Source organism: Salmo salar, chromosome ssa24 (assembly GCF_905237065.1).
Source record: "Salmo salar chromosome ssa24, Ssal_v3.1, whole genome shotgun sequence".
Lineage (NCBI taxonomy): Eukaryota > Metazoa > Chordata > Actinopteri > Salmoniformes > Salmonidae > Salmo > Salmo salar.
In genome coordinates, this window is record NC_059465.1 from 41922359 (window position 1) to 41949521 (window position 27163).

At 40.4% G+C, this 27163-nt stretch overlaps 1 protein-coding gene across 1 annotated transcript; it reads left to right on the forward strand.

Annotated features, from left to right (window-relative positions):
* Window positions 1–12139: 12139 nt before the first annotated feature.
* Window positions 12140–18118, forward strand: LOC123724001 (C-X-C motif chemokine 13). Its single transcript, XM_045707040.1, has 4 exons — window positions 12140–12477; window positions 13152–13287; window positions 17403–17483; window positions 17592–18118. The coding sequence occupies exons 1-4, from the start codon at window positions 12414–12416 to the stop codon at window positions 17641–17643; spliced, it is 333 nt and encodes a 110-aa protein (XP_045562996.1). The 5' UTR covers window positions 12140–12413; the 3' UTR covers window positions 17644–18118.
* The last annotated feature ends 9045 nt before the right edge of the window (window positions 18119–27163 follow it).

Consider the following 27163-nt stretch of genomic DNA (forward strand, 5'->3'; position numbering starts at 1 on the left):
TTCAACAGTAACATCTGTTACTGCACAATAACCTTCAACCTGGCATTTCTGCTTTCCACAAACCCGAGTCGTATTGATAACATTACCAATAAAAGCTAAGAAGTCAACTTTATTCATTATCAAAGTGTCCTTTGACGCTACACATTCATGAGCACCGGATTTCTGAACAGGCTTCTAAACCCTGACAGGACCAGCTGAAACACCGGCCCCGGACCTCCTGAGTGGCGCAGTGGTCTAAGGCACTACATCACAGTGGTCTAAGGCACTACATCACAGTGGTCTAAGGTACTACATCACAGTGGTCTAAGGCACTACATCACAGTGGTCTGAAGCACTACATCACAGTGGTCTAAGGCACTACATCACAGTGTTCTAAGGCACTACATCACAGTGTTCTAAGACACTACATCACAGTGGTCTAAGACACTACATCACAGTGGTCTAAGGCACTACATCACAGTGGTCTAAGGCACTACATCACAGTGGTCTAAGGCACTACATCACAGTGTTCTAAGGCACTACATCACAGTGGTCTAAGACACTACATCACAGTGTTCTAAGACACTACATCACAGTGGTCTAAGACACTACATCACAGTGTTCTAAGACACTACATCACAGTGGTCTAAGGCACTACATCACAGTGGTCTAAGACACTACATCACAGTGTTCTAAGGCACTACATCACAGTGGTCTAAGACACTACATCACAGTGGTCTAAGGCACTACATCACAGTGGTCTAAGGCACTACATCACAGTGTTCTAAGGCACTACATCACAGTGGTCTAAGACACTACATCACAGTGTTCTAAGACACTACATCACAGTGGTCTAAGGCACTACATCACAGTGGTCTAAGACACTACATCACAGTGGTCTAAGACACTACATCACAGTGGTCTAAGACACTACATCACAGTGTTCTAAGACACTACATCACAGTGGTCTAAGACACTACATCACAGTGTTCTAAGGCACTACATCACAGTGTTCTAAGACACTACATCACAGTGGTCTAAGGCACTACATCACAGTGTTCTAAGACACTACATCACAGTGGTCTAAGACACTACATCACAGTGGTCTAAGACACTACATCACAGTGGTCTAAGACACTACATCACAGTGGTCTAAGGTACTACATCACAGTGGTCTAAGACACTACATCACAGTGGTCTAAGGTACTACATCACAGTGTTCTAAGACACTACATCACAGTGGTCTAAGGCACTACATCACAGTGTTCTAAGACACTACATCACAGTGGTCTAAGGCACTACATCACAGTGGTCTAAGGCACTACATCACAGTGGTCTAAGTCACTACATCACAGTGGTCTAAGACACTACATCACAGTGGTCTAAGGTACTACATCACAGTGGTCTAAGGCACTACATCACAGTGGTCTAAGGCACTACATCACAGTTGTCTAAGGCACTACATCACAGTGGTCTAAGGCACTACATCACAGTGGTCTAAGACACTACATCACAGTGTTCTAAGGCACTACATCACAGTGGTCTAAGGTACTACATCACAGTGGTCTAAGGCACTACATCACAGTGTTCTAAGGCACTACATCACAGTGTTCTAAGGCACTACATCACAGTGGTGTGAGGCACTACATCACAGTGTTCTAACCACTACATCACAGTGTTCTAAGGCACTACATCACAGTGGTCTAAGACACTACATCACAGTGGTCTAAGGCACTACATCACAGTGTTCTAAGGCACTACATCACAGTGGTCTAAGACACTACATCACAGTGGTCTAAGGCACTACATCACAGTGGTCTAAGGCACTACATCACAGTGGTCTAAGACACTACATCACAGTGTTCTAAGGCACTACATCACAGTGGTCTGAAGCACTACATCACAGTGGTCTAAGACACTACATCACAGTATTCTAAGGCACTACATCACAGTGGTCTAAGGCACTACATCACAGTGGTCTAAGGTACTACATCACAGTGTTTTAAGGCACTACATCACAGTGGTCTAAGGCACTACATCACAGTTGTCTAAGGTACTACATCACAGTGTTTTAAGGCACTACATCACAGTGTTCTAAGGCACTACATCACAGTGGTCTAAGGCACTACATCACAGTTGTCTAAGGTACTACATCACAGTGTTTTAAGGCACTACATCACAGTGTTCTAAGGTACTACATCACAGTGTTCTAAGGCACTACATCACAGTGTTCTAAGGCACTACATCACAGTGTTGTGCCACTAGAGATTCTGGGTTCAAGTCCAAGCTCTGTCCAGGTTAGTGGAGGGTTTAGCCAGCAGGGATTTCCTTGTCCCATCGCCCGCTAGTGACTCCTGTGGCGGGACAGGGCACAGTGCATGCTGACACGGTTGCCAGATGTACGGTGTTTCCTCCGACACATTTGTGCGGCTGGCTTCCGGGTTAAGAGGGCATTGTGTCAAGAAGCAGTGCGTCTTGGTTGGGTTGTGTTTCGGAGGATGCACGGCTCTCGACCTTCACCTCTCCCGAGTCCGTACGGGAGTTGCAGCGATGAGACAAGACTGTAACTACCAATTGGACACCACAAAATTGGGGAGATATTTTTTTTTAAAGTAACACCAGCCTGACTGTAGGTTGACTTACTACAGGAGCAGCCATGGAAGCTCCATCAGTCTGACAGTAGGTTCATTTACTACAGGAGCAGCCATGGAAGCTCCATCAGTCTGACAGTAGGTTCATTTACTACAGGAGCAGCCATGGAAGCTCCATCAGTCTGACAGTAGGTTCATTTACTACAGGAGCAGCCATGGAAGCTCCATCAGTCTGACCGTAGGTTCATTTACTACAGGAGCAGCCATGGAAGCTCCATCAGTCTGACAGTAGGTTCATTTACTACAGGAGCAGCCATGGAAGCTCCATCAGTCTGACCGTAGGTTCATTTACTACAGGAGCAGCCATGGAAGCTCCATCAGTCTGACTGTAGGTTCAGTTACTACATTTACTCCTTCACATTGCTTCCACATTCACCGTAATCATGTTCCCCTCCACACATAGCATATATTTTCTTTCCTTTACACTAAGCAGCTACGTGTCCCATTATTTGGCATTTAAAACACTGCAGTGCATATGGGACAAATTCTATAACATTGAAATGAAGGAATCCTATCTGTACTTATCCAGGCAAAACCTTCTCAAACCTCAGCAGCACTGATATGCTTTCACTTCTTAGACCCTCTTTCCTGCTGATCAACCTTTTGGCCTCAGTCACTCTGCCTCCCTTCACATGTTCTTTAATATCATCTGTGGACATAGATATAGGGACACCAGGGATGACTCCCCTCAACCGAGCATAAACACCAGGGACATGGCTTTTAATCTTCTTTCCATTAAGCTTCTCCATTTTCAGAATCTTCTCTTGCTGAGCCTGGCTACCACAAAATATGAACAATCGCTAAAAGTCACACTCAAAATCTCTCAATTTTAATTTGCGCACCACGCTGGCCTGCTGCTCGCGGCACCATCCTCTGCTCGATTTACCACAGTTCTTCTCTCTCCACTCAAGTGTTTGCTAGTGCAATGATGTTTCATCTTGCGCCCGGTCGCCTCTTGAACCTGGAATTGACACCACAGACCAGCCTCACCATCACTAATACCTCACCACAGATCAGCCTCACCATCACTAATACCACACCACAGAGCAGCCTCACCATCACTAATACCACACCACAGATCAGCCTCACCATCACTAATACCACACCACAGATCAGCCTCACCATCACTAATACCAAATCAAATAAAATAAAATAAAATGTATTTATATAGCCCTTCGTACATCAGCTGATATCTCAAAGTGCTGTACAGAAACCCAGCCTAAAACCCCAAACAGCAAGCAATGCATGTGAAAGAAGCACGGTGGCTAGGAAAAACTCCCTAGGAAACACTCCCTAGAAAGGCCAAAAACCTAGGAAGAAACCTAGAGAGGAACCAGGCTATGAGGGGTGGCCAGTCCTCTTCTGGCTGTGCCGGGTGGATATTATAACAGAACATGGTCAAGATGTTAAAATGTTCATAAATGACCAGCATGGTCAAATAATAATAATCATAGTAGTTGTCGAGGGTGCAACAAGCACGTCCGGTGAACAGGTCAGGGTTCCATAGCCGCAGGCAGAACAGTTGAAACTGGAGCAGCAGCATGGCCAGGTGGACTGGGGACAGCAAGGAGTCATCATGCCAGGTAGTCCTGAGGCATGGTCCTAGGGCTCAGGTCCTACGAGAGAAAGAAATAAAGAGAGAGAGAATTAGAGAGAGCATATTTAAATTCACACAGGACACCGGATAAGACAAGAGAAATACTCCAGATGTAACAGACTGACCCTAGCCTCCCGACACATAAACTACTGCAGCATAAATACTGGAGGCTGCGACAGGAGACCACACCACAGATCAGCCTCACCATCACTAATACCACACCACAGATCAGCCTCACCATCACTAATACCTCACCACAGATCAGCCTCACCATCACTAATACCACACCACAGATCAGCCTCACCATCACTAATACCACACCACAGATCAGCCTCACCATCACTAATACCACACCACAGATCAGCCTCACCATCACTAATACCACACCACAGATCAGCCTCACCATCACTAATACCACACCACAGATCAGCCTCACCATCACTAATACCACACCACAGATCAGCCTCACCATCACTAATACCACACCACAGATCAGCCTCACCATCACTAATACCACACCACAGATCAGCCTCACCATCACTAATACCACACCACAAAATGCACTTCAGTTTGGTTTCAAAGTCATACTGATGGTCACATAAAAAATGCATTTGCTCAACTCATCAAACATGACAGAGGCAGTGCCCAGGATAGTGATATTAGTAGGTTAACTGAAAAGGCCTGCTGCCTCTGGTCTGCAGCCATTCAACACACACATCATTTCTACTCTGAACTTCCTCTTGTCATTATGGGCGGCCTAGAGGTTAAGACTGTTGGACCAGTGAGCGTAAAGGTCTCTGGTTCGAATCCCCGAGCAGACTAGGTGAAAAATCTTTTGATATGCCATTGAGCAAAGCACTTAACCCTAATCTGCTCCTGTAAGTCCCTCTGGATAAAAATGTCTGCTAAATGACTAAGCTGTAACTATATAGGCCTAACAAACCAGGCAGAAGCATGCCAACGTATAAATGTCAAAGTGTGGTGAACTTGTTGGTTCTGGTATGTCTAACTTGTCCCACCAAGCTATCTTCAGATGAACACACTAACTGTATGTCGCTCTGGATAAGAGCGTCTGCTAACAGTCCTTTAGTGTGGGAGCCGGCAGCAGGAAACCGTATGAAACAGATGAGGTTAGGTTCACACTCATCATTTCCAATGGAAACTACTGGGACCAACATGCATGATAGTTACAGTATGAGCTGCAATAGTTTCCACTGAATGAAACAGTGTGATTCTCACAGTTAGTGTTATAATGTCTATATAACAGTTAGTGTTATAATATCTATATAACAGTTAGTGTTATAATGTCTATATAACAGTTAGTTTTATAATGTCTATATAACAGTTAGTGTTATAATGTCTATATAACAGTTAGTGTTATAATGTCTATATAACAGTTAGTGTTATAATGTCTCTATAACAGTTAGTGTTATAATGTCTATATAACAGTTAGTGTTATGATGTCTCTATAACAGTTAGTGTTATAATGTCTATATAACAGTTAGTGTTATAATGTCTATATAACAGTTAGTGTTATAATGTCTATATAACAGTTAGTGTTATAATGTCTATATAACAGTTAGTGTTATAATGTCTATATAACAGTTAGTGTTATAATGTCTATATAACAGTTAGTGTTATAATGTCTATATAACAGTTAGTGCTATAATGTCTATATAACAGTTAGTACTCAGACTTGATTGAACTAATCAACTCCTCATCAACCCTTTGATTTGAATCAGGTTTGTGAGTGCTCCCCTTTGGGTCTCCAGAACCAGGATTGGGAGACACTGGTCTTAACACCCAGAGGTTTGTTCATTCAGAACAAAACCGTAGCAAACAGTTTGTAACGGAAACCATTAACTTTGATTTCCACTGACCCACCATGCTCATCATACTAATACACCCAAGGTTTCCACTGACCCACCATGCTCATCATACTAATACACCCCAGGTTTCCACTGACCCACCATGCTCATCATACTAATACACCCCAGGTTTCCACTGACCCACCATGCTCATCATACTAATACACCCCAGGTTACCACTGACCCACCATGCTCATCATACTAATACACCCCAGGTTACCACTGACCCACCATGCTCATCATACTAATACACCCCAGGTTTCCACTGACCCACCATGCTCATCATACTAATACACCCCAGGTTTCCACTGACCCACCATGCTCATCATACTAATACACCCCAGGTTACCACTGACCCACCATGCTCATCATACTAATACACCCCAGGTTTCCACTGACCCACCATGCTCATCATACTAATACACCCCAGGTTACCACTGACCCACCATGCTCATCATACTAATACACCCCAGGTTTCCACTGACCCACCATGCTCATCATACTAATACACCCCAGGTTTCCACTGACCCACCATGCTCATCATACTAATACACCCCAGGTTTCCACTGACCCACCATGCTCATCATACTAATACACCCCAGGTTTCCACTGACCCACCATGCTCATCATACTAATACACCCCAGGTTTCCACTGACCCACCATGCTCATCATACTAATACACCCCAGGTTTCCACTGACCCACCATGCTCATCATACTAATACACCCCAGGTTTCCACTGACCCACCATGCTCATCATACTAATACACCCCAGGTTTCCACTGACCCACCATGCTCATCATACTAATACACCCCAGGTTTCCACTGACCCACCATGCTCATCATACTAATACACCCCAGGTTACCACTGACCCACCATGCTCATCATACTAATACACCCCAGGTTTCCACTGACCCACCATGCTCATCATACTCAGATCATAGAAGGTGGCACAGACATGGGCTGGCTGCATGTTGTTTACCCACACGGTGTTCAGTTTCATTATATTGGCTAACTTTCTATTCTGGTTCAGAGGTTTGGGAAAGTCAAATCCAGAAAGTGAAATGCTGTGCTTTCTTCCTCCTTTGGTCGATGTGGAGTTTTTTGGTTCTGCAAAGCCATAAAAACCTGTATTATAATGATGGTACTGATATAATAGGCATCCTGTCTACTAGACTCACTGTCAGTCTGGGACTATTAAAGTATGGTAATATAGTGATACTAACACAGCTAATATTGAATTATTACTTTGTTATAAACTTGTATTAGCCTTAATCTAATCGTATTTTATCTGATCATAATAGCCTTTATTATAAGACATATGTTATTCTACCCATGTTATTCTACCCATGTTATTCTACCCATGTTATTCAATCCATGTTATTCAACCCATGTTATTCTACCCATGTTATTCTACTCATGTTATTCTACCCATGTTATTCTACCCATGTTATTCTACCCATGTTATTCTACCCATGTTATTCAACCCATGGTATTCTACCCATGTTATTCTACCCATGTTATTCTACCCATGTTATTCTACCCATGTTATTCTACCCATGTTATTCAACCCATGTTATTCTACCCATGTTATTCTACCCATGTTATTCAACCCATGTTATTCAACCCATGTTATTCTACCCATGTTATTCTACCCATGTTATTCAACCCATGTTATTCTACCCATGTTATTCAACCCATGTTATTCTACCCATGTTATTCAACCCATGTTATTCAACCCATGTTATTCAACCAATGTTATTCATCCCATGTTATTCTACCCATGTTATTCTACCCATGTTATTCATCCCATGTTATTCTACCCATGTTATTCAACCCATGTTATTCAACCCATGACTGTACGTTTGTACGTTTGTTTATTGTGTAACTCTGTGTTGTTGTTTTTGTCGCACTGCTTTGCTTTATCTTGGCCAGGTCGCAGTTGTAAATGAGAACTTGTTCTCAACTGGTCTACCTGGTTAAATAAAGGTGAAATAATTATTTTAATTCTTTTCCAAATGCCTTAATATGTCTGTTATTTAGTCAGGATTTAGTCAGGATACAGACCTCGTTCTGTCCCTGAACAAGGCAGTTAACCCCCTGTTCCTAGGCCGTCATTGTAAATAACAATTTGTTCTTAACTGACCTGCCTAGTTAAATAAAGGTTAAATTTGATTTAAATTAAAATATAAAAGGATTGTTATTAGATGATAATAATAAGAGATACATGCTCACCACAAACCAGTCTTATGAAATTTGAAACATCATGCTATTTATGATGAATGGGAATTCCAAGCAGACTAATTAATTCAGTGTTTTTTTCTTCCTGACACTAATTCTGCTTTTTTGAAAATGGACTACTGGAAGTCGTTGTTCTCCGTGCTAAATTTAGGCCTAGTTGAAGGCACTAAAACCTTGCTCACTGCAGGCCTTAATGCTCACATCAGTTATGTTTTTTTCAAGTCCGTTTTGGAATTTCTCACTGTCCAAACAGCAAGTTACAAGTGACCACATCGGATTTGTAAGTGTTCAGACAGCATTCATTTGATGACATGGCTAGTTGTCATGGTAACGATGGGTGTGTGTTCAGACAGCATTCATTTGATGACATGGCTAGTTGTCATAGTAACGATGGGTGTGTGTTCAGACAGCATTCATTTGATGACATGGCTAGTTGTCATAGTAACGATGGGTGTGTGTTCAGACAGCATTCATTTGATGACATGGCTAGTTGTCCTAGTAACGATGGGTGTGTGTTCAGACAGCATTCATTTGATGACATGGCTAGTTGTCATAGTAACGATGGGTGTGTGTTCAGACAGCATTCATTTGATGACATGGCTAGTTGTCATAGTAACGACTGGGTGTGTGTTCAGACAGCATTCATTTGATGACATGGCTAGTTGTCATAGTAACGATGGGTGTGTGTTCAGACAGCATTCATTTGATGACATGGCTAGTTGTCATAGTAACGATGGGTGTGTGTTCAGACAGCATTCATTTGATGACATGGCTAGTTGTCATAGTAACGATGGGTGTGTGTTCAGACAGCATTCATTTGATGACATGGCTCGTTGTCACACTAACAATGGGTGAATGTGCGGTGGTGTAGGCTGATTGGTGCTCCTGCTTCCTATCACTCAGAAGTTATGTAGTAAGCTAAGATGACAACAATGCCTGCCAGGGATGTTTCCCACATACTTTGAATGTTCAAAATCATAGTGTCAGAACACCTTTAAAGCCTCAAAGGACAAGTTGATCCAACTTTCAAAACAAGTTATTTTTCGGCCACAGCAGTCCACTAGCTAGCCACAGCAGTCAACTAGCTAGCCACAGCAGTCAATTAGCTAGCCACAACAGTCAACTAGCTAGCCACAGCAGTCAACTAGCTAGCCACAGCAGTCAACTAGCTAACCACAGCAGTCAACTAGCTTGCCACAACAGTCAACTAGCTAGCCACAGCAGTCAACTATCTAGCCACATCAGTCAACTAGCTAGCCACAGCAGTCAACTAGCTAGCCACAGCAGTCAACTAGCTAACCACAGCAGTCAACTAGCTAGCCACAGCAGTCAACTAGCTAGCCACAGCAGTCAACTAGCTAGCCACAGCAGTCAACTAGCTAGCTGTTTACCTTTCTACCACATTCACTCATTTGTTTGCAAACAACTAACAAGCTAGTTAGCTCTCTCATGTTCTTGTCAAACTGTCAACAGAGTAGCTAGGAAGCAGCAAGATATGCCGAACAACAGTCTAAAAACCACGAGCGTAAATAAATCAGATTTGACCATTCAGACACAAGTCGCATGGCCAGGAATCAGATTTGTATCTGACCTATGAAGGTGGTTTGAAATGTGACTTGAAATGTCCAATTCCATGTGCTTTTTGCTTTTCAGACTGCAGGAAAAATAACAGATTAGAATCTGATGTGCAATAAATATAGATTTGAGTCATTTCAAACTGCCAATGGGAACAAGCCTTATATATAAGTCGCTCTGGATAAGAGCGTCTGATAAATGACCACAATGTAAAATTAGATGTGGTCTTCACCGGGCAGTCCACTGCCAATAGAGAGCTCTTTCCATCAGTCTGCTAATAAAAACACATTGTCTGGCTTCTTAATGCTTGTTGGAATTTTCAGTTCCTTATTCTGGGTTCCTTGCACCCGATCAAGTGAAATGAGTATAAATTAAACACAAGTGATATGAAGCTATCAGCCTCGGTAAATGTGTGGCAGAATGATTCTGATAGGGAAAAGAACACAAGTGATATGAAGCTATCAGCCTTGATAAATGTGTGGCAGAATGATTCTGATAGGGAAAAGAACACAAGTGATATGAAGCTATCAGCCTTGATAAGTGTGTGGCAGAATGATTCTGAAAGGGAAAAGATATGACAGGGTAATAATAGTACTGTATTAATTCCCAAGGAGGAGATGTTGCTGCACATGCAGTATATACAGTCAGGTCCACAATTATTGACACCCTTAAAGATTTATTATAAAAATATCTTTATTTTCATGTCATCTGAACACAGTACAGGTTCCGATCGCGCCCGTTGTTGTTTATCAAACTGCAGGTGTTTACATTTCTTGGATGCCATTAAAAAGGAGCCTCATACCAACTGTAAAATATGGTGGTGGATCTTTGATGTTATGGGACTATTTTGCTTGTTCTTTTTTGTTGTTGTCCACAAAGTCATAAACTCTGCCTATTTCTACTATTTATCTTCTGAAAAATGTGATTTTTTCAAACTAACCCTAACCTTAACCCGAACCTTAAATGAAGACCAAAAAGCTCATTTTTGTTTTGTTCTGGGGCTCTTGTTATGGTCAACGGCATCATCAACTTTGCCAAGTACCAGACCATTTCAGCCAAAAACCTGGTTGCCTTCTCCAGGAGTCTGAAACTTTGCCACAAGTGGATCTTCCAGTAAGACAATAACCCCAAGCACTAATCAAAATCAGCAAAGAAATTGTTAATTGACCACAAAATGAACAGTTTGTAAAGGTCATCTCAGTCTCCGGACTTGAACCCCATTGAAAACCTGTGTTTTGAATTGAAGAGGACAGTCCACCAGTGCAGACAAGAGATATCAAGGATCTGGAAAGACTCTGTTATAGAGGAACGGTCTATGATCCCTCCTGATGTGTTCTTCATTCTCATAACCTAACGTAGCAGGTCTAAGATCCCTCCTGATGTGTTCTTCATTCTCATAACCTAACGTAGCAGGTCTAAGATCCCTCCTGATGTGTTCTTCATTCTCATAACCTAACGTAGCAGGTCTAAGATCCCTCCTGATGTGTTCTTCATTCTCATAACCTAACGTAGCAGGTCTAAGATCCCTCCTGATGTGTTCTTCATTCTCATAACCTAACGTAGCAGGTCTAAGATCCCTCCTGATGTGTTCTTCATTCTCATAACCTAACGTAGCAGGTCTAAGATCCCTCCTGATGTGTTCTTCATTCTCATAACCTAACGTAGCAGGTCTAAGATCCCTCCTGATGTGTTCTTCATTCTCATAACCTAACGTAGCAGGTCTAAGATCCCTCCTGATGTGTTCTTCATTCTCATAACCTAACGTAGCAGGTCTAAGATCCCTCCTGATGTGTTCTTCATTCTCATAACCTAATGTAACAGGCGTAAAAGAGGATCCTATAAAACATAGTAGAAAAAGGCTCAGTGGCCATTATCCTCTCAAGGTGAGCTATTGAAAACAGCAGTGCCATTTTAACCCCTATCTTTTAGAGAGAGAAAAAAATATGACTTGTGAAACAAAATCACTTTCACTGAGCAATTGTATTAGTATAAAATAATATAATTTCCCCTTTTTTGTTGCATACAATATAGCTCAGTGTTTGTATTATTGATTTTATACAGTCTTTTTTGTTCATCTTTATCAAGGCCAATAATTATGGACCTGTCTGTATGTCTACAAGAAATTCAGTTTTTAAACGCTATCCAATCTTAACCACTGAATTTCTACTTGTTCTACCCAGCATTTACCATGTTTTGACTAGATTGCTGAAGTATTATTTGATTATATTATCATTAAAATCCTCTTTACAATTGTAACAAGACAGATTCTCAATATGGCATGTTTAATTTCAATAGAATGAATCACTAGGCTATAAATTAAGGATAAAGTTAAAATAGTGAATATATATATAGACATTTTTATATACTCCAAAAGTCTGATCATCATTTTGCGTGAAGACAAGGGATTCCCCCACACTTCCTTTTTTGCAGCAATATAAACCCAGAGACAACATCATTCAGTTTCAGTAGACACCAGCCGACCACAGCCAACACAGACTCAAGATGCCTTTCAAGCCACACTACCTGTTGGTCTCCCTGACTCTCTGCTGGTTCGTGGCTCTTCAAGGTGACATATTGCATCTTTATCTATATATCTATGCATCTGTTCAACTTGACTCTTGAACTATCGACAAACCAAACCTATTATCATTTATTTTTTAAACAATTTAATTCCAATTATCACAATCAATCCATTGCAATTTTAAGTGTCTCAGAATAGGGTCTGTATTCAATCCGTGTGGCAGAAGTTCTGCGTTGCAGCGTGAGTGAAATTTAAAGGCAATGTTCCTTAGCGGAAACTGCATTCACGGTAAACGCTGCATGTCGTCTCAATCAGATATTACTGTTACATTGCTATCACGCAATCACTGTCTTTTTACTGGTGTTTTTATTTCTTTACTTACCTATTGTTCACCTAATACCTTTATGCACTATTGGTTAGAGCCTGTAAGTAAGCATTTCACTGTAAGGTCTACACCTGTTGTATTCGGCGCACGAGACAAATAAACTTTGATTTGATTTGATCTGTAACGCTTCAGCGATGATACAGACTGAATAGAGCCCTAAGAGTGCTAATCTAGAATCAGTTTTGTTTTTGTAACATTCACATGTTTCAAAGTGCAACTTTTAGTGATGATTTTAAGGTTTTAACCCTATCCCTTAAACCGTAACCTTTAACCCCAAATTCAAACAATACTATATTGTTATTGTATGTAATATTCACGGTCTTCATCCCTGCAGCATTCCCCATGAACGGCTGTGCTGTATGTCAGAAGTGTCGCTGCATCCGAACGTCCTCTGCTTTCATCTCTCCTAGGCTGTTCCACAGGATAGAGATCCTACCTCCAGGTGCCCACTGTCGTCAAACAGAGATCATGTGAGTCAACTAACACCACCTAACAACCAGTCAACAACACTTTCACAGTCAAAAAGCAAGCCAAGATCTATTTCTGAAATATATATATTTTTACTTTAAAAAAAAGTTACATTAACCTAATAAAAACGGTTCTGTATGATTGAAGTTTGTACAGTAGCCCTAATACATTACCTGGTCTGCCTAATACATTATCACAGTGTTCCTAATACATTATCACAGTATACTGTACCTAATACATTATCGCAGTATTCCTAATACATTATCACAGTATGCATAATACATGATCACAGTATGCCCAACACATTATCACAGTATGCCTAATACATTATCACAGTATGCCTAATACATTATCACAGTCTGCCTAATACATTATCGCAGTATGTCTAATACATTATCACAGTATGCTGTACCTAATACATTATCACAGTATTCCTAATACATTATCGCAGTATGCTCTAATACATTATCACAGTATGTCTGATACATTACCACAGTAAGCCTAATACATTATCATAGCATGCGTAAAATATTATCACAGTATGCCTAATACATTATCGCAGTATGTCTAATACATTATCGCAGTATACCTAATACATTATCGCAGTATGTCTAATACATTATCACAGTATGCCTAATACATTATCACAGTATGCTGTACCTAATACATTATCACAGTATGCCTAATACATTATCACAGCATGCACAACACATTATCACAGTATACTGTGCCTAATACATTATCACAGTATGCCTAATACATTATCCCAATATGTCTAATACATTACCACAGTATGCCTAATACATTATCATAGCATGCGTAAAATATTATCACAGTATGCCTAATACATTATCGCATTATGCCTAATACATTATTGCATTATGCCTAATACATTATCACAGTATGTCTAATACATTACCACAGTATGCATAATACATTATCACAGTATTCCTAATACATTATCGCAGTATGTCTAATACATTATCGCAGTGTACCTAATACATTATCACAGTATGTCTAATACATTATCACAGAATGCTGTACCTAATCATTATCACACTATGTCTAATACATTATCACAGTATGTCTGATACATTATCACAGTATGCTGTACCTAATCATTATCACAGTATGTCTAATACATTATCACAGTATGTCTGATACATTATCACAGTATGCATAATACATTATCACAATATGCGTAATACATTATCACATCATATTGGCTACACTCTTAGAAAAAAATGTGCTATCAAGAACCCAAAAGGGTTCTTCGGCTGTCCCCATAGGAGAACCCTTTGAATAAATCCCTTTTGAACCCTATTGGGTTCCATGTAGAACCCTTTCCCCAGAGGGTTCCACATGGAACTCAAAAGGGTTCTAAATGGAAATAATAAGAGTTCTACCTGGAACCAAAAAGGGTTCTCCTATGGGGACAGCTGAAGAACCCTTTTGGAACCCTTTTTTCTACATGTGTATATGCCTGTCCTGCCAATATTGTTATTCTCAGACAATATTATATTTCAAAACTATTTGATTACAAAACAGATCAGTTGCTGTAGCACTTGCGAGGCACAGCTGAGCATAAATTGAAATAAATTGCCTTTATTTTACTGGACTGATGGTATCCGCATCTAACATGGTGCTTTCAAGACAACTGAGAACTCAGGGGGAAAAATAGGTCAAATCACAAAGTCTGTGGAGTTCTAGAAAGATGCCCCAGTTACCGACTTGGAATTTAGAGTCGGATGACCGTTCAAACGATTTTTCCTAATCGGATCTCGTTTTTGTTCAGTATCCAGTTGTCTTGAACACACTGAAGTCGGAAGTTCCCAGTAGTTTTGAACACCGCATTAGTCTCAGCGGAGGGAGGGAGAGAACAGCAGAGGGTCCGCCTCACACGGTCCTGCTCTCTCCTTCCTTTCCTCCGGTGAGACTGACCAGAGAGAGGGGACAACGTCTTCCACCTGATGGCTAAAGTCGAGTCACACCGCATCTGCCTCCGGCACAAATTCATGTTGTTCCTATGACCAGAGAAAGTTAAATATCCCTCCCTATTAAAATAGACAGGACGAGCTGCTACTAATAATAAAAACACAGCGCTATCGATACACTTGGCAACTCATTCACTGCATTTGCAGCTCAAGTGGAAGTAGAGAGAAACATGTTTTATGTTTTGTAATAGTGTTGAATGAAAACAGTGACAGAGCAGAATGAAAACTTAAACATGATCTCACTCATAAAAAACAGCAGCTGTTTGCTGTATTCTTTGATCATTTCTCTCTGGTCATGGTTTTAAAAGTTATGAAATCTTATATAGGCTGGTATCAAACTTTGCGTGGGGTCGTGGAAGTTGTAGGAACAGTGATTTGAGCTATCCGATTGGCCAGCGCAGTAGGCTCACTCGATTTATCCACAGATCTTCCTGTCCGCCGGTTAGGCGGAGTTTGTCTTTTCAGACAAATGAAATCGTTTAAAATGGGAACACTTTGCCTACCTGGTGCGCAAGGCTTCTGAATAACGTGCACCTTCCGGTAACTTCGCAACACGAATAAAAAAAAGAAGCGCAAGACTTTTATCGTTGGATTTTCTACAGAAATGTTTGGTGATCGACTAGGAATGCCTGGAAGTCGATCGATTGGTTGGTAACCAGTGGCCCAGTGGATCTCCATGCTTTTTGTTGTTGTTGTCCAGGCTTCATCTGTGTCCTGGAAACCGCCCCTAAAACCCATGGTGGCTGTCATTGTCTCCACACATAGATCATGTGAGTCAGTCAGCGAGGTCTTGAACGAAGCGCTAAACTCTGGTTTTCTAATGCATAGGGGGAAGAAGCGTGGGGGATAGGTCGTGGTGGAGGGGAAATTAATTAGTCTGTATAGTCGCTTTACTGCATGCTATGCAAACCAATCATTAGTCACTGATGATGAGTTCAATGTTCCTATTCATAACCAAGGCTAAGACATTGGAATAAATGTGGACATTTGCAGTGGTAGCCTATAGCAATTTCCCCCGAAACTCAGTATGTGGCAGGGACTCCAGACAATCACAGATTACAAATATGTTTTTCTAGTCAAGGCCATCCTATTCAACTATTGCTGTAGATATACTATTATATGCCACCTATTCAACAGATATACTATATATTCTATCCACATACTGTCCACAATGACTATACATTCAATCACACATGTATACATATACATACAGTGTATTCAGAAAGTATTCAGACCCCTTGACTTTTTCCACATTTTATTATGTTTATTGACTTTTTCTAAAATTGATTAAATAAAAAATTGTCCTCATCAATTTACACACAATACTCCACAATAACAAAGCAAAAACAGGTTTAGACATTTTAGAAAATGTATTAAAAGTAAAAAACAGAAACACCTTATTTACATAGGTATTCAGACGCTTTGCTATGAGACTTGAAATAGAGTTTAGATGCATCATGTTTCCATTGATTATCCTTGAGATGTTTCTACAACTTGATTGGAGTCCACCTGTGGTAAATTACATTGATCAGACATGATTTGGAACATCTCACACCTGTCTATATAAAGGTCCTACAGTTGTCAGTACATGTCAGACCAAAAACCAAGCCATGAGGTTGAAGGAATGCCAAGAGTGTGAAAAGCTATCATCAAGGCAAAGGGTGGCTACTTTGAACAATCTCAAATATAAAATATATTTTTATTTGTTTAACACTTTTTGGGTTACTACATGATTCCATATGTGTTATTTCATAGTTGTGATGTCTTCACTATTATTCTACAATGTAGAAAATTGTAAAATAAATAAAAACCCTGAAATGAGTAGATGTCCAAACTTTTGACTGGTACTGTATATATACATACATTTACATATACAGTACTCTGACTTTCCTCGTCCTAATATTTATAGATTTCTTAATTCCATTATTTTACTCAGATTTGTGTGTATTTTCTAGATATTACTGCACTGTTGGAGCTGGGAACACAACCATTTCCCTACAGCCGTAATAACATCTGCTAAATATGTGTACATTCATATTGACATTTTATGATATGTTTTATTCTGCAGTGTATGATATGTAACCATGGTGACGCTGTAATATATCCCTCCCTTCATTCATCAGCATTACCAAGAAGGACAAAGCCACCGTCTGTGTGACTCCAGATGCACGATGGATCAACAAAGTCATTACCAAGTTACAAAGGTAAATACAACACACACACACACACACACACACACACACACACACACACACACACACACACACACACACACTTCTGTTGACTTTAACACAGACCATCTCTTTCTACAGTAGCAACAAGAAGAAGAGAAGTGCAGAACTTCCCCATCTCAACCACCATTGAGTGAATTGGAACAGGAATGTATCAAGTTGGAGCTAAATGGAAATGTGACACCAATGTGATACCAATGTAATACCAATGTAATACCAATGTAATACCAATGTAATACCAATGTGATACCAATGTAATACCAATGTAATACCAATGTAATACCAATGTGATACCAATGTAATACCAATGTAATACCAATGTAATACCAATGTAATACCAATGTGATACCAATGTAATACCAATGTAATACCAATGTGATACCAATGTAACACCAATGTGATACCAATGTAATACCAATGTGATACCAATGTAATACCAATATAATACCAATGTGATACCAATGTAATACCAATGTGATACCAATGTGATACCAATGGATTCTATTCAAATATGATTCCAATACCAAGTGAATTATTTGATGTTAAATGATCTCAGTATGTATTGTTAGGTTGTTATTGTTCAGAGTAAATAACCCACGGACACTAGAGAAGCTTTAACCAAGTTTAATTCTTCCCAGAGGTTCTGTACAGCTGTAATTCAGACAACCCAACATTTGTCCCATCCAGATATTTATATCCCACTTTAATAAGACCCTCCTCCTTCTCTTCAATCCTTTCATCTTATGGTTCTACAGGAAGAGAGTAAAGAGGGTAACAGGATACAAAACATTTATTACTCCCTGATGAGAATCTGTCCTCACCTCCTGACCTCAACCCCTCCTTCATCTAATCCACAGATATCCATCTGTCTTTCCTGTATCAACACTTTGCTCTCCTCTGGTCCCCCAACACATTCCAACACATTCCACAGCTATCTGTCTTTCTAGAGACCCAGTCTCTTTTACTCCTTAATATTTGTTTTATTTTTTATTTTACCTTTATTTAACCAGGTAGGCTAGTTGAGAACAAGTTCTCATTTGCAACTGCAACCTGGTCAAGATAAAGCATAGCAGTTAGACACATACAACACAGAGTTACACATGGAATGAACAAAACATACAGTCAATAATACAGAAGAAAAAAATAAAACAAAAAGTCTATATACAGTGAGTGCAAATTAGGTAAAATAAGGGAATTAAGGCAATAAAGAGGCCATGGTGGCAAAGTAATTACAGTATGGCAATTAAACACTGGAATGGTAGATGTGCAAAAGATGGAATGTGCAAGTAGAGATACGGGGGTGCAAAAGGAGCAGAGTAAATAAATAAATACAGTATGGGGATGAGGTAGATAGATGGGCTGTATACAGATGGGCTATGTACAGGTGCAGTGATCTGTGAGCTGCTCTGACAGCTGGTGCTTAAAGCTAGTGAGGGAGATAAGTGTTTCCAGTTTCAGAGATTTTTGCAGTTCATTCCAGTCATTGGCAGCAGAGAACTGAAAGGAAAGGCGACCAAAGGAGGAATTGGCTTTGGGGGTGACCAGTGAGATATACCTGCTGGAGCGTGTGCTACGAGTGGGTGCTGCTATGGTGACCAGCGAGCTGAGATAAGGCGGGGCTTTACCTAGCAGAGACTTGTAGATAACCTGTAGCCAGTGGGTTTGGCGACGAGTATAAAGTGAGGGCCAGCCAACGAGAGCATATAGGTCGCAATGGTGGTAGTGTATGGGGCTTTGGTGACAAAACGGATGGCACTGTGATAGACTGCATCCAGTTTGTTGAGTAGAGTGTTGGAGGCTATTTTATAGATGACATCGCCGAAGTCGAGGATCAGTAGGATGGTCAGTTTTACGGGGGTATGTTTGGCAGCATGAGTGAAGGATGCTTTGTTGCGAAATAGGAAGCCAATTCTAGATTTAACTTTGGATTGGAGATGTTTGATGTGAGTCTGGAAGGAGAGTTTACAGTCTAACCAGACACCTAGGTATTTGTAGTTGTCCACATATTCTAAGTCAGAACCGTCCAGAGTAGGTGATGCTGGACAGGCGGGCAGGTGCAGGCAGCGATCGGTTGAAGAGCATGCACTTAGTTTTACTTGTAATTAGGAGCAGTTGGAGGCCACGGAAGGAGAGTTGTATGTCATTGAAGCTCGTCTGGAGGGTTGTTAACAGTGTCCAAAGAAGGGCCAGAAGTATACAGAATGGTGTCGTCTGCGTAGAGGTGGATCAGAGACTCACCAGCAGCAAGAGCGACATCATTGATGTATACAGAGAAGAGAGTCGGCCCAAGAATTGAACCCTGTGGCACCCCCATAGAGACTGCCAGAGGTCCGGACAACAGGCCCTCCGATTTGACACACTGAACTCTATCGGAGAAGTAGTTGGTGAACCAGGCGAGGCAATCATTTGAGAAACCAAGGCTGTTGAGTCTGCCAATAAGAATGTGATGATTGACAGAGTCGAAAGCCTTGGCCAGGTCGATGAATACAGCTGCACAGTAATGTCTCTTATCGATGGCGGTTATGATATTGTTAAGGACCTTGAGAGTGGCTGAGGTGCACCCATGACAGGCTCTGAAACCAGATTGCATAGCGGAGAAGGTACGGTGTGATTCAAAATGGTCGGTATAATATACTATGCGTCTGATCTATCATGTCTTTAATATCTCAATGTTCAAACTGTCGAATCCAACAGTCCCTCGTCTTGAACAATAGCATCCTAATGTTCAATTCATATCAACTTGGAAATTACTAATATATGTATAAACAATAATAATAAAACATGAATAATAAAAAACTAACAAATGATTATAAAACAAGAATTAAACAAACAAACAAATGAACAAACAATGAACAAACAGTCACAGCGAGGTATACAAATTCAGAGACTTATGGCCTCTGAATTATGATCACACAACAAAATGCCATTCCAGCTGAATCTGCCGTCTCCTTCAATGGCAGATGGAGCAGCTTTTAGTCTCTCCACTTTCCCCTTCTGGTTCCTAAGAGAGTGATAGCACAAGACTTGGAAAGCAACAAAAAGACATAAAACATAACAGTATTAACAATGTGATAAGCTATGCATAATTATATATGCATGAAAACCAAAGTCTGAAACCATGATAATTCCCACTCTCTCTTCACCAGACTCTATGTCTCCAGGATACTTTCTGAGACCATGATAATTCCCACTCTCTCTTCACCAGACTCTATGCCTCCAGGATACTTTCTGAGACCATGATAATTCCCACTCTCTCTTCACCAGACTCTATGCCTCCAGGATACTTTCTGAGACCATGATAATTCCCACTCTCTCTTCACCAGACTCTATGCCTCCAGGATACTTTCTGAGACCATGATAATTCCCACTCTCTCTTCACCAGACTCTATGCCTCCAGGATACTTTCTGAGACCATGATAATTCCCACTCTCTCTTCACCAGACTCTATGCCTCCAGGATACTTTCTGAGACCATGATAATTCCCACTCTCTCTTCACCAGACTCTATGTCTCCAGGATACTTTCTGAGACCATGATAATTCCCACTCTCTCTTCACCAGACTCTATGTCTCCAGGATACTTTCTGAGACCATGATAATTCCCACTCTCTCTTCACCAGACTCTATGCCTCCAGGATACTTTCTGAGACCATGATAATTCCCACTCTCTCTTCACCAGACTCTATGCCTCCAGGATACTTTCTGAGACCATGATAATTCCCACTCTCTCTTCACCAGACTCTATGTCTCCAGGATACTTTCTGAGACCATGATAATTCCCACTCTCTCTTCACCAGACTCTGTCTCCAGGATACTTTCTGAGACCATGATAATTCCCACTCTCTCTTCACCAGACTCTATGTCTCCAGGATACTTTCTGAGACCATGATAATTCCCACTCTCTCTTCACCAGACTCTATGTCTCCAGGATACTTTCCTGCTGGGTTCCACAGAAATGAAAGCTCTAAAAAGCTTCCTCATGCTTTCACCCAGTCTTCCTCTTTAGGCCCCAGGTTCCCAGAGGTGTTCCCAAGTCATGTCACTTTCACTTTGTTCCCCATCTCCTCCATTTCACCTGATAGGTACATCACCTTATATGCAAGTGCGTATCCCTAATCCTTGTTACATCCTCTTGAGGTAACTCAGCACTGTATCTGCTTTCACATCAATGCCTTCAACATTTTGTTCACAGTACAATTACCCCTCTATCCTCTATCATATGATGCATTAACCAATAAAGCTGCTAAACCCCAAACCAACTATGATGTTTATAGTAGTTCCCAGACCCAACCCATGTCTTACAGTGGACTCTAGTCTCTCTCTCGCTCTGCTTCCTCTGTCATGGTGTCTTCACTCACGCATTATGCAGTTGTACTTCACTTCACGTGAGAACTATGCTCCCCCCCAAGGAGAGACATGACGATCTTAACCTCTCTAGGGTAGGTGGGACGAAATCGTCCCACCTACATAACAGCCAGTGGAATCCCGTGGCGCGTTATTCAAATACCTTAGAAATGCTATTACTTCAATTTCTCAAACATATGACTATTTTACACCATTTTAAAGACAAGACTCTCGTTAATCTAACCACACTGTCCGATTTCAAAAAGGCTTTACAACGAAAGCAAAACATTAGATTATGTCAGCAGAGTACCCAGCCAGAAATAATCAGACACCCATTTTTCAAGCTAGCATATAATGTCACATAAACCCAAACCACAGCTAAATGCAGCACTAACCTTTGATGATCTTCATCAGATGACAACCCTAGGACATTATGTTATACAATACATGCATATTTTGTTCAATCAAGTTCATATTTATATCAAAAACAGATTTTACATTAGCATGTGACGTTCAGAACTAGCATACCCCGAAACTTCTGGTGAATTTACTAAATTACTCACGATAAACGTTCACAAAAAACATAACAATAATTTTAAGAATTATAGATACAGAACTCCTCTATGCACTCGCTATGTCCAATTTTAAAATAGCTTTTCGGTGAAAGCACATTTTGCAATATTCTGAGTAGATAGCCCGGCATCACAGGGCTAGCTATTTAGACACCCAGCAAGTTTAGCACTCACCAAAGTCAGATTTACTATAAGAAAAATGTTATTACCTTTGCTGTTCTTCGTCAGAATGCACTCCCAGGACTTCTACTTCAATAACAAATGTTGGTTTGGTCCCAAATAATCCATTGTTATATCCAAATAGCGGTGTTTTGTTCGTGCGTTCAAGACACTACCTGAAAGGGTAAATAAGGGTGACGAGCATGGCGCATTTCGTGCCAAAAAAATTCTAAATATTCCATTACCGTACTTCGAAGCATGTCAACTGCTGTTTAAAATCAATTTTTATGCCATTTTTCTCGTAAAAAGCGATAATATTCCGACCGGGAATCTGCGTTTAGGTAAACAGACGAAAGAAAATAAAGCATGGGGTCGACTCGGGCACGTGCCTAAGCCCATAGTACTCTGATCGGCCACTTGCCAAACGCAATAATGTGTTTCAGCCAGAGGCTGCCTCGATATCATTCCGCTTTTTCCCGGGCTCTGAGAGCCTATGGGAGCCGTAGGAAGTGTCACGTTATAGCAAAGATCCTCAGTCTTCAATAAAAAGAGCCAAGATGAACAACAACTTGTCAGACAGGCCACTTCCTGCATGGAATCTTCTCAGGTTTTGGCCTGCCATAGGAGTTCTGTTATACTCACAGACACCATTCAAACAGTTTTAGAAACTTTAGGGTGTTTTCTATCCAAAGCCAATAATTATATGCATATTCTAGTTACTGGGCAGGAGTAGTAACCAGATTAAATCGGGTACGTTTTTTATCCGGCCGTGTCAATACTGCCCCCTAGCCCTAACAGGATATGCAGCCTGAACATAGTACCACTGTATATGTACCCCAAACACCAGGACCTAAGGAAACTGCTTTTTTTCTTCTTTCAAAAACGTGATTAAAAACCAACTGGTTAAATCAAAAATAAACCAATTCGAAAAATGAATCCACTTAGAATTACATCTCTTTATAACTCCCTACAGAAATAATAATAATCTCCTAAAGTAATGGTTTGGATAAAGAATGGTGTTTCTCATGAATTATATAATGAAACCCCCGTCTATTTAATTCATAATGAAGTTGATCATTCTTCATTAGGAATTTTTTATATTCAGGGCTTTCGTCACCATTAAAATGTTGCCTCTCCCTTTCTTTTCCCTGTCCTTTGGAAATCATTTAAATACCTCTTCAAAACATTTCATCCTCCTGCTGGTTCTCCATAACCAGCATACCACATAAAACATGTAAAGTTCATTTTAGGTTAGGTAACCCCAATGCTAATTCCTCGTGACCCCTCCACCCTTTCTAGAATCCCATTCCAGAATAAGACCACATCCATGTAAATGTATTTAAAAATAAAACCACATAAAATGTCTAATGATTTAGACAAACCCTAAGGCCTTCTGCATTTGCAATAAGTGTTTGGTTATATAATTTAAATGTGTTACCTTTAGAATCCATTCCCCTGGCATTTCACCTAGAATCTTCAACCCAAAATACATTTTCCTGTTGGAAATTTAGCCAATTTCACATCGTAGGTATTCCGCAATATTTAATTCCTGGCTTTTACTAAACAGTTAGGTAAAACGTGATCTCATACGTCTTCCATCACATAGAAACTGTAATCTCTATGAACCACCTATCGATCGAACAGAGACTAGACACCGCTAGGTGAAACTTCCATTCTTACTCATCTCAAAACGATTAGTTGTTGCTCTTTTGAAAAAGATGCAAACTCTTGTATAGCTGCATTACCTTTTAATGCACTAGGTTCCAGTATCACCTTACACTCATTCTTCCAATGGCCGATAGTCCCACATCTAAAACAGGGAGCGATCTCCTTACGCTTTGATATTCTCTATGGCTCTACTAACCCCTCGCACGTCTGCGAGGCGAGCAGAGTCATATCTGGCTTTATCATGATGTATTTTCTGATGATAGAATGCTGACATCAAAACGCTGGTATATTGAGCTTCTTATTCTGGTTTTATGTGATTGTTCCAATTCATAATTGCCTCCCTGAATTCTTTATTTGATTTTATTTATCCTGTTAACAGGGTAATGTTGCCCTACATTTATCCAGTTTGCTCTTTCATATTCGAGCCGAATTGGTGGAATTCTTTTAGCGCCTCCATGGCTTTATTAAATTCTGCTATCTCTATATTACAGGGAGAAACGGGTCCGTTTGTCGCCATATTAATAGTTATTATTCCCTAAACACCCCGACGGTGTTCAGGGTATTTTAGATTTCTTCACTCCCGTCTATAATACACACCTTTTATTAACTATTTTCCAAGGTAGGGATACCCACTTTCCCAGATAATAATTCATTAGTCACTGCACTTAATACCTCATATTAAAGCCTACACTATACTGTCTGCAACTGTATTACTGAATACTACAGATGACTTAATGTCTTATTCCAGTACAGCACCTCAAATATCACTGTGCGTTTTTCCCATTCACAGATATCATTATTATTTCTTCTTTGCATAGGGGTTGCTAGCCCCTAGGATTTATACTGGGGTTTTACTGATTTTATTGCTTGTTCTTCATTATTCCTTATATTCTATTTTATTGTTAGTTAATAGTCTTATTTCTAGTTTAGCTATTAATAGTTTCTGCACTATTTCCTATCTTTACTGTGCTATTCACTTGTTCAAAACGAATCACTCTCTCACTCGCTGTGATTTTACACTCCTGTTCTTCTCTTCTATTTACCTCGGGGTCCGTTAAGCTTAACCACGCTCTGCTTTATCTCACTGTCTACTCACTTTACTGAATACTTCTAGCAGCTGTCGCTATTGACCCTACTGCTTCGCTTCTATTTATGTGTCTACGGCCGTTCTTTCTTTCAACAGTACTGGATTACTTCAAACGCATACTATAGCTACGTTTCTGTATTTTATACTTTTCTATCTCACACCATTGTATACTTTATACTTCTCACTTAACATTTGTTAATATTCCTATGTTATGTAAGGATAATTATTTAAACATACTATTTTGTCAATTTCTTATCTTTACACATTTCCCATATGGTTTTCTTTCCTCTTTCCTAGTGAGGACTAGATGCGCCCCTCCCGCCAGCACTGGAAGGTTGCGCAATCCCCCACTCCGGACTGGCAACACACACACATACACACACACTATGTATTTTCTAAGCCTATACACTTCCTCCATACAGGGAGACTTTACTCATTCAGGATTTTATTCACATTCATTCAGGCTTTTATTCACATTCACTCACACATACTCCGTTTTACCTAACACAACCTGCAGTTTCTAGCCTAACCTGATACACTTCCTCAAACACAGGGAGACATTCTTATACAGGATTTTATTGTATGATGGGAGCTTGCAAAATCGTGTCAAAGTCCCAGCACAAGCATACACTTTTCATGCTTTCCTAAGCAACCTATTAATTCAGGCCTTTCCCAGATTCACTTCCTCAACACACAGCCCCCCAATACACATAGCCCACACAGATACCTACAAATAACTATTTTAACTCCCCAAAGCTTTAGAATGCATGCAGTTATTGAATTCAAAAGCTCCCAGTATCACTTGGTTTGTTTCATTTGGAGAGACCTTGGTTACCTACCTCTGAAAACAGGTTCCTACAGCGGACCACACAACAACTATTACATGCAAAAACTCAGTTTACCGTCTTAACAAGTGGCTACTTGTGTTTTCTGCAGTCCGTCCAGGAAGCCCATTCACAGCTGCAGATTTTCAGTCTCTGGTCCCTTGCCCCTCCTGGCAAGCTCACCATTTTGTTGTGGAATATCTGGAGTCAAATATTTGCACAGATACCAGAACTTGTGAATTCAATTCAGACTTTATTACAAACGTCACAGAGCCGAGCCCTTCCATGGAAAATACTAAATTCTCATATTACAGAGTCCTGCCTTTATAGTATTCTGTTTTTGCATAAGGTATAGAGTCCCCTCCCTCTATATGAAAATATTTTTGGGGGGACAGAAAATGTAATCCAAAGTGTGCTTACAACATAACCACTGATATGGTATTTAGTGATACTGATTTAATACAATATTGTTGAAGTAATATATACTATGTGTGACACAAAGCAACAAAACTCTTTCTATATAGTAAAACAAGCAACATAATACTTATATTTCTCTGTGTGTCTGTTTAGTTATCAAATCAAAATAGTTGGAATGAAGTATTGGAGTCAGGAGTTGAATGGACAACTGCTACTCCTATAGTCCTCATGGTTCCTCCTGCTCCTCTGGTGGTGTAACAGAGACATCTGGTGGTCAGAGAAGGTTACTGCATGTCTATTTAATTACTCACCGATCAGTCATATGGACATCTGCATTCAGACTGATGCTCCATCACTTCCTCTAATCTTCTCAAACTGCTGTCCTGGAGTAGTAGTAGTAGCAGTAGTAGTAGCAGTAGTAGTAGTAGTAGTAACAGTAACAGTAGTAGCAGTAGTAGTGGCAGCAGCAGTAGTAGTGGCAGCAGTAGTCAGTAGGTAGTAGTAGTTAGTTAGGGTGACCATATTTTAGTTTTCAAAAAAGAGAACATGTCCGGGAAAAAGAGGACGTATGGGCACCCTAAGTA

Excerpts from the sequence above, each read along its gene's own strand:
- LOC123724001 (XM_045707040.1), top strand. The coding sequence starts at position 12,414 with ATGCCTTTCAAGCCACACTACCTGTTGGTCTCCCTGACTCTCTGCTGG. Across the intron at positions 13,288-17,402 it reads TGTCGTCAAACAGAGATCAT|CATTACCAAGAAGGACAAAG; the intron begins GTGAGTCAACTA and ends TTCATTCATCAG. Across the intron at positions 17,484-17,591 it reads GTCATTACCAAGTTACAAAG|TAGCAACAAGAAGAAGAGAA; the intron begins GTAAATACAACA and ends CTCTTTCTACAG.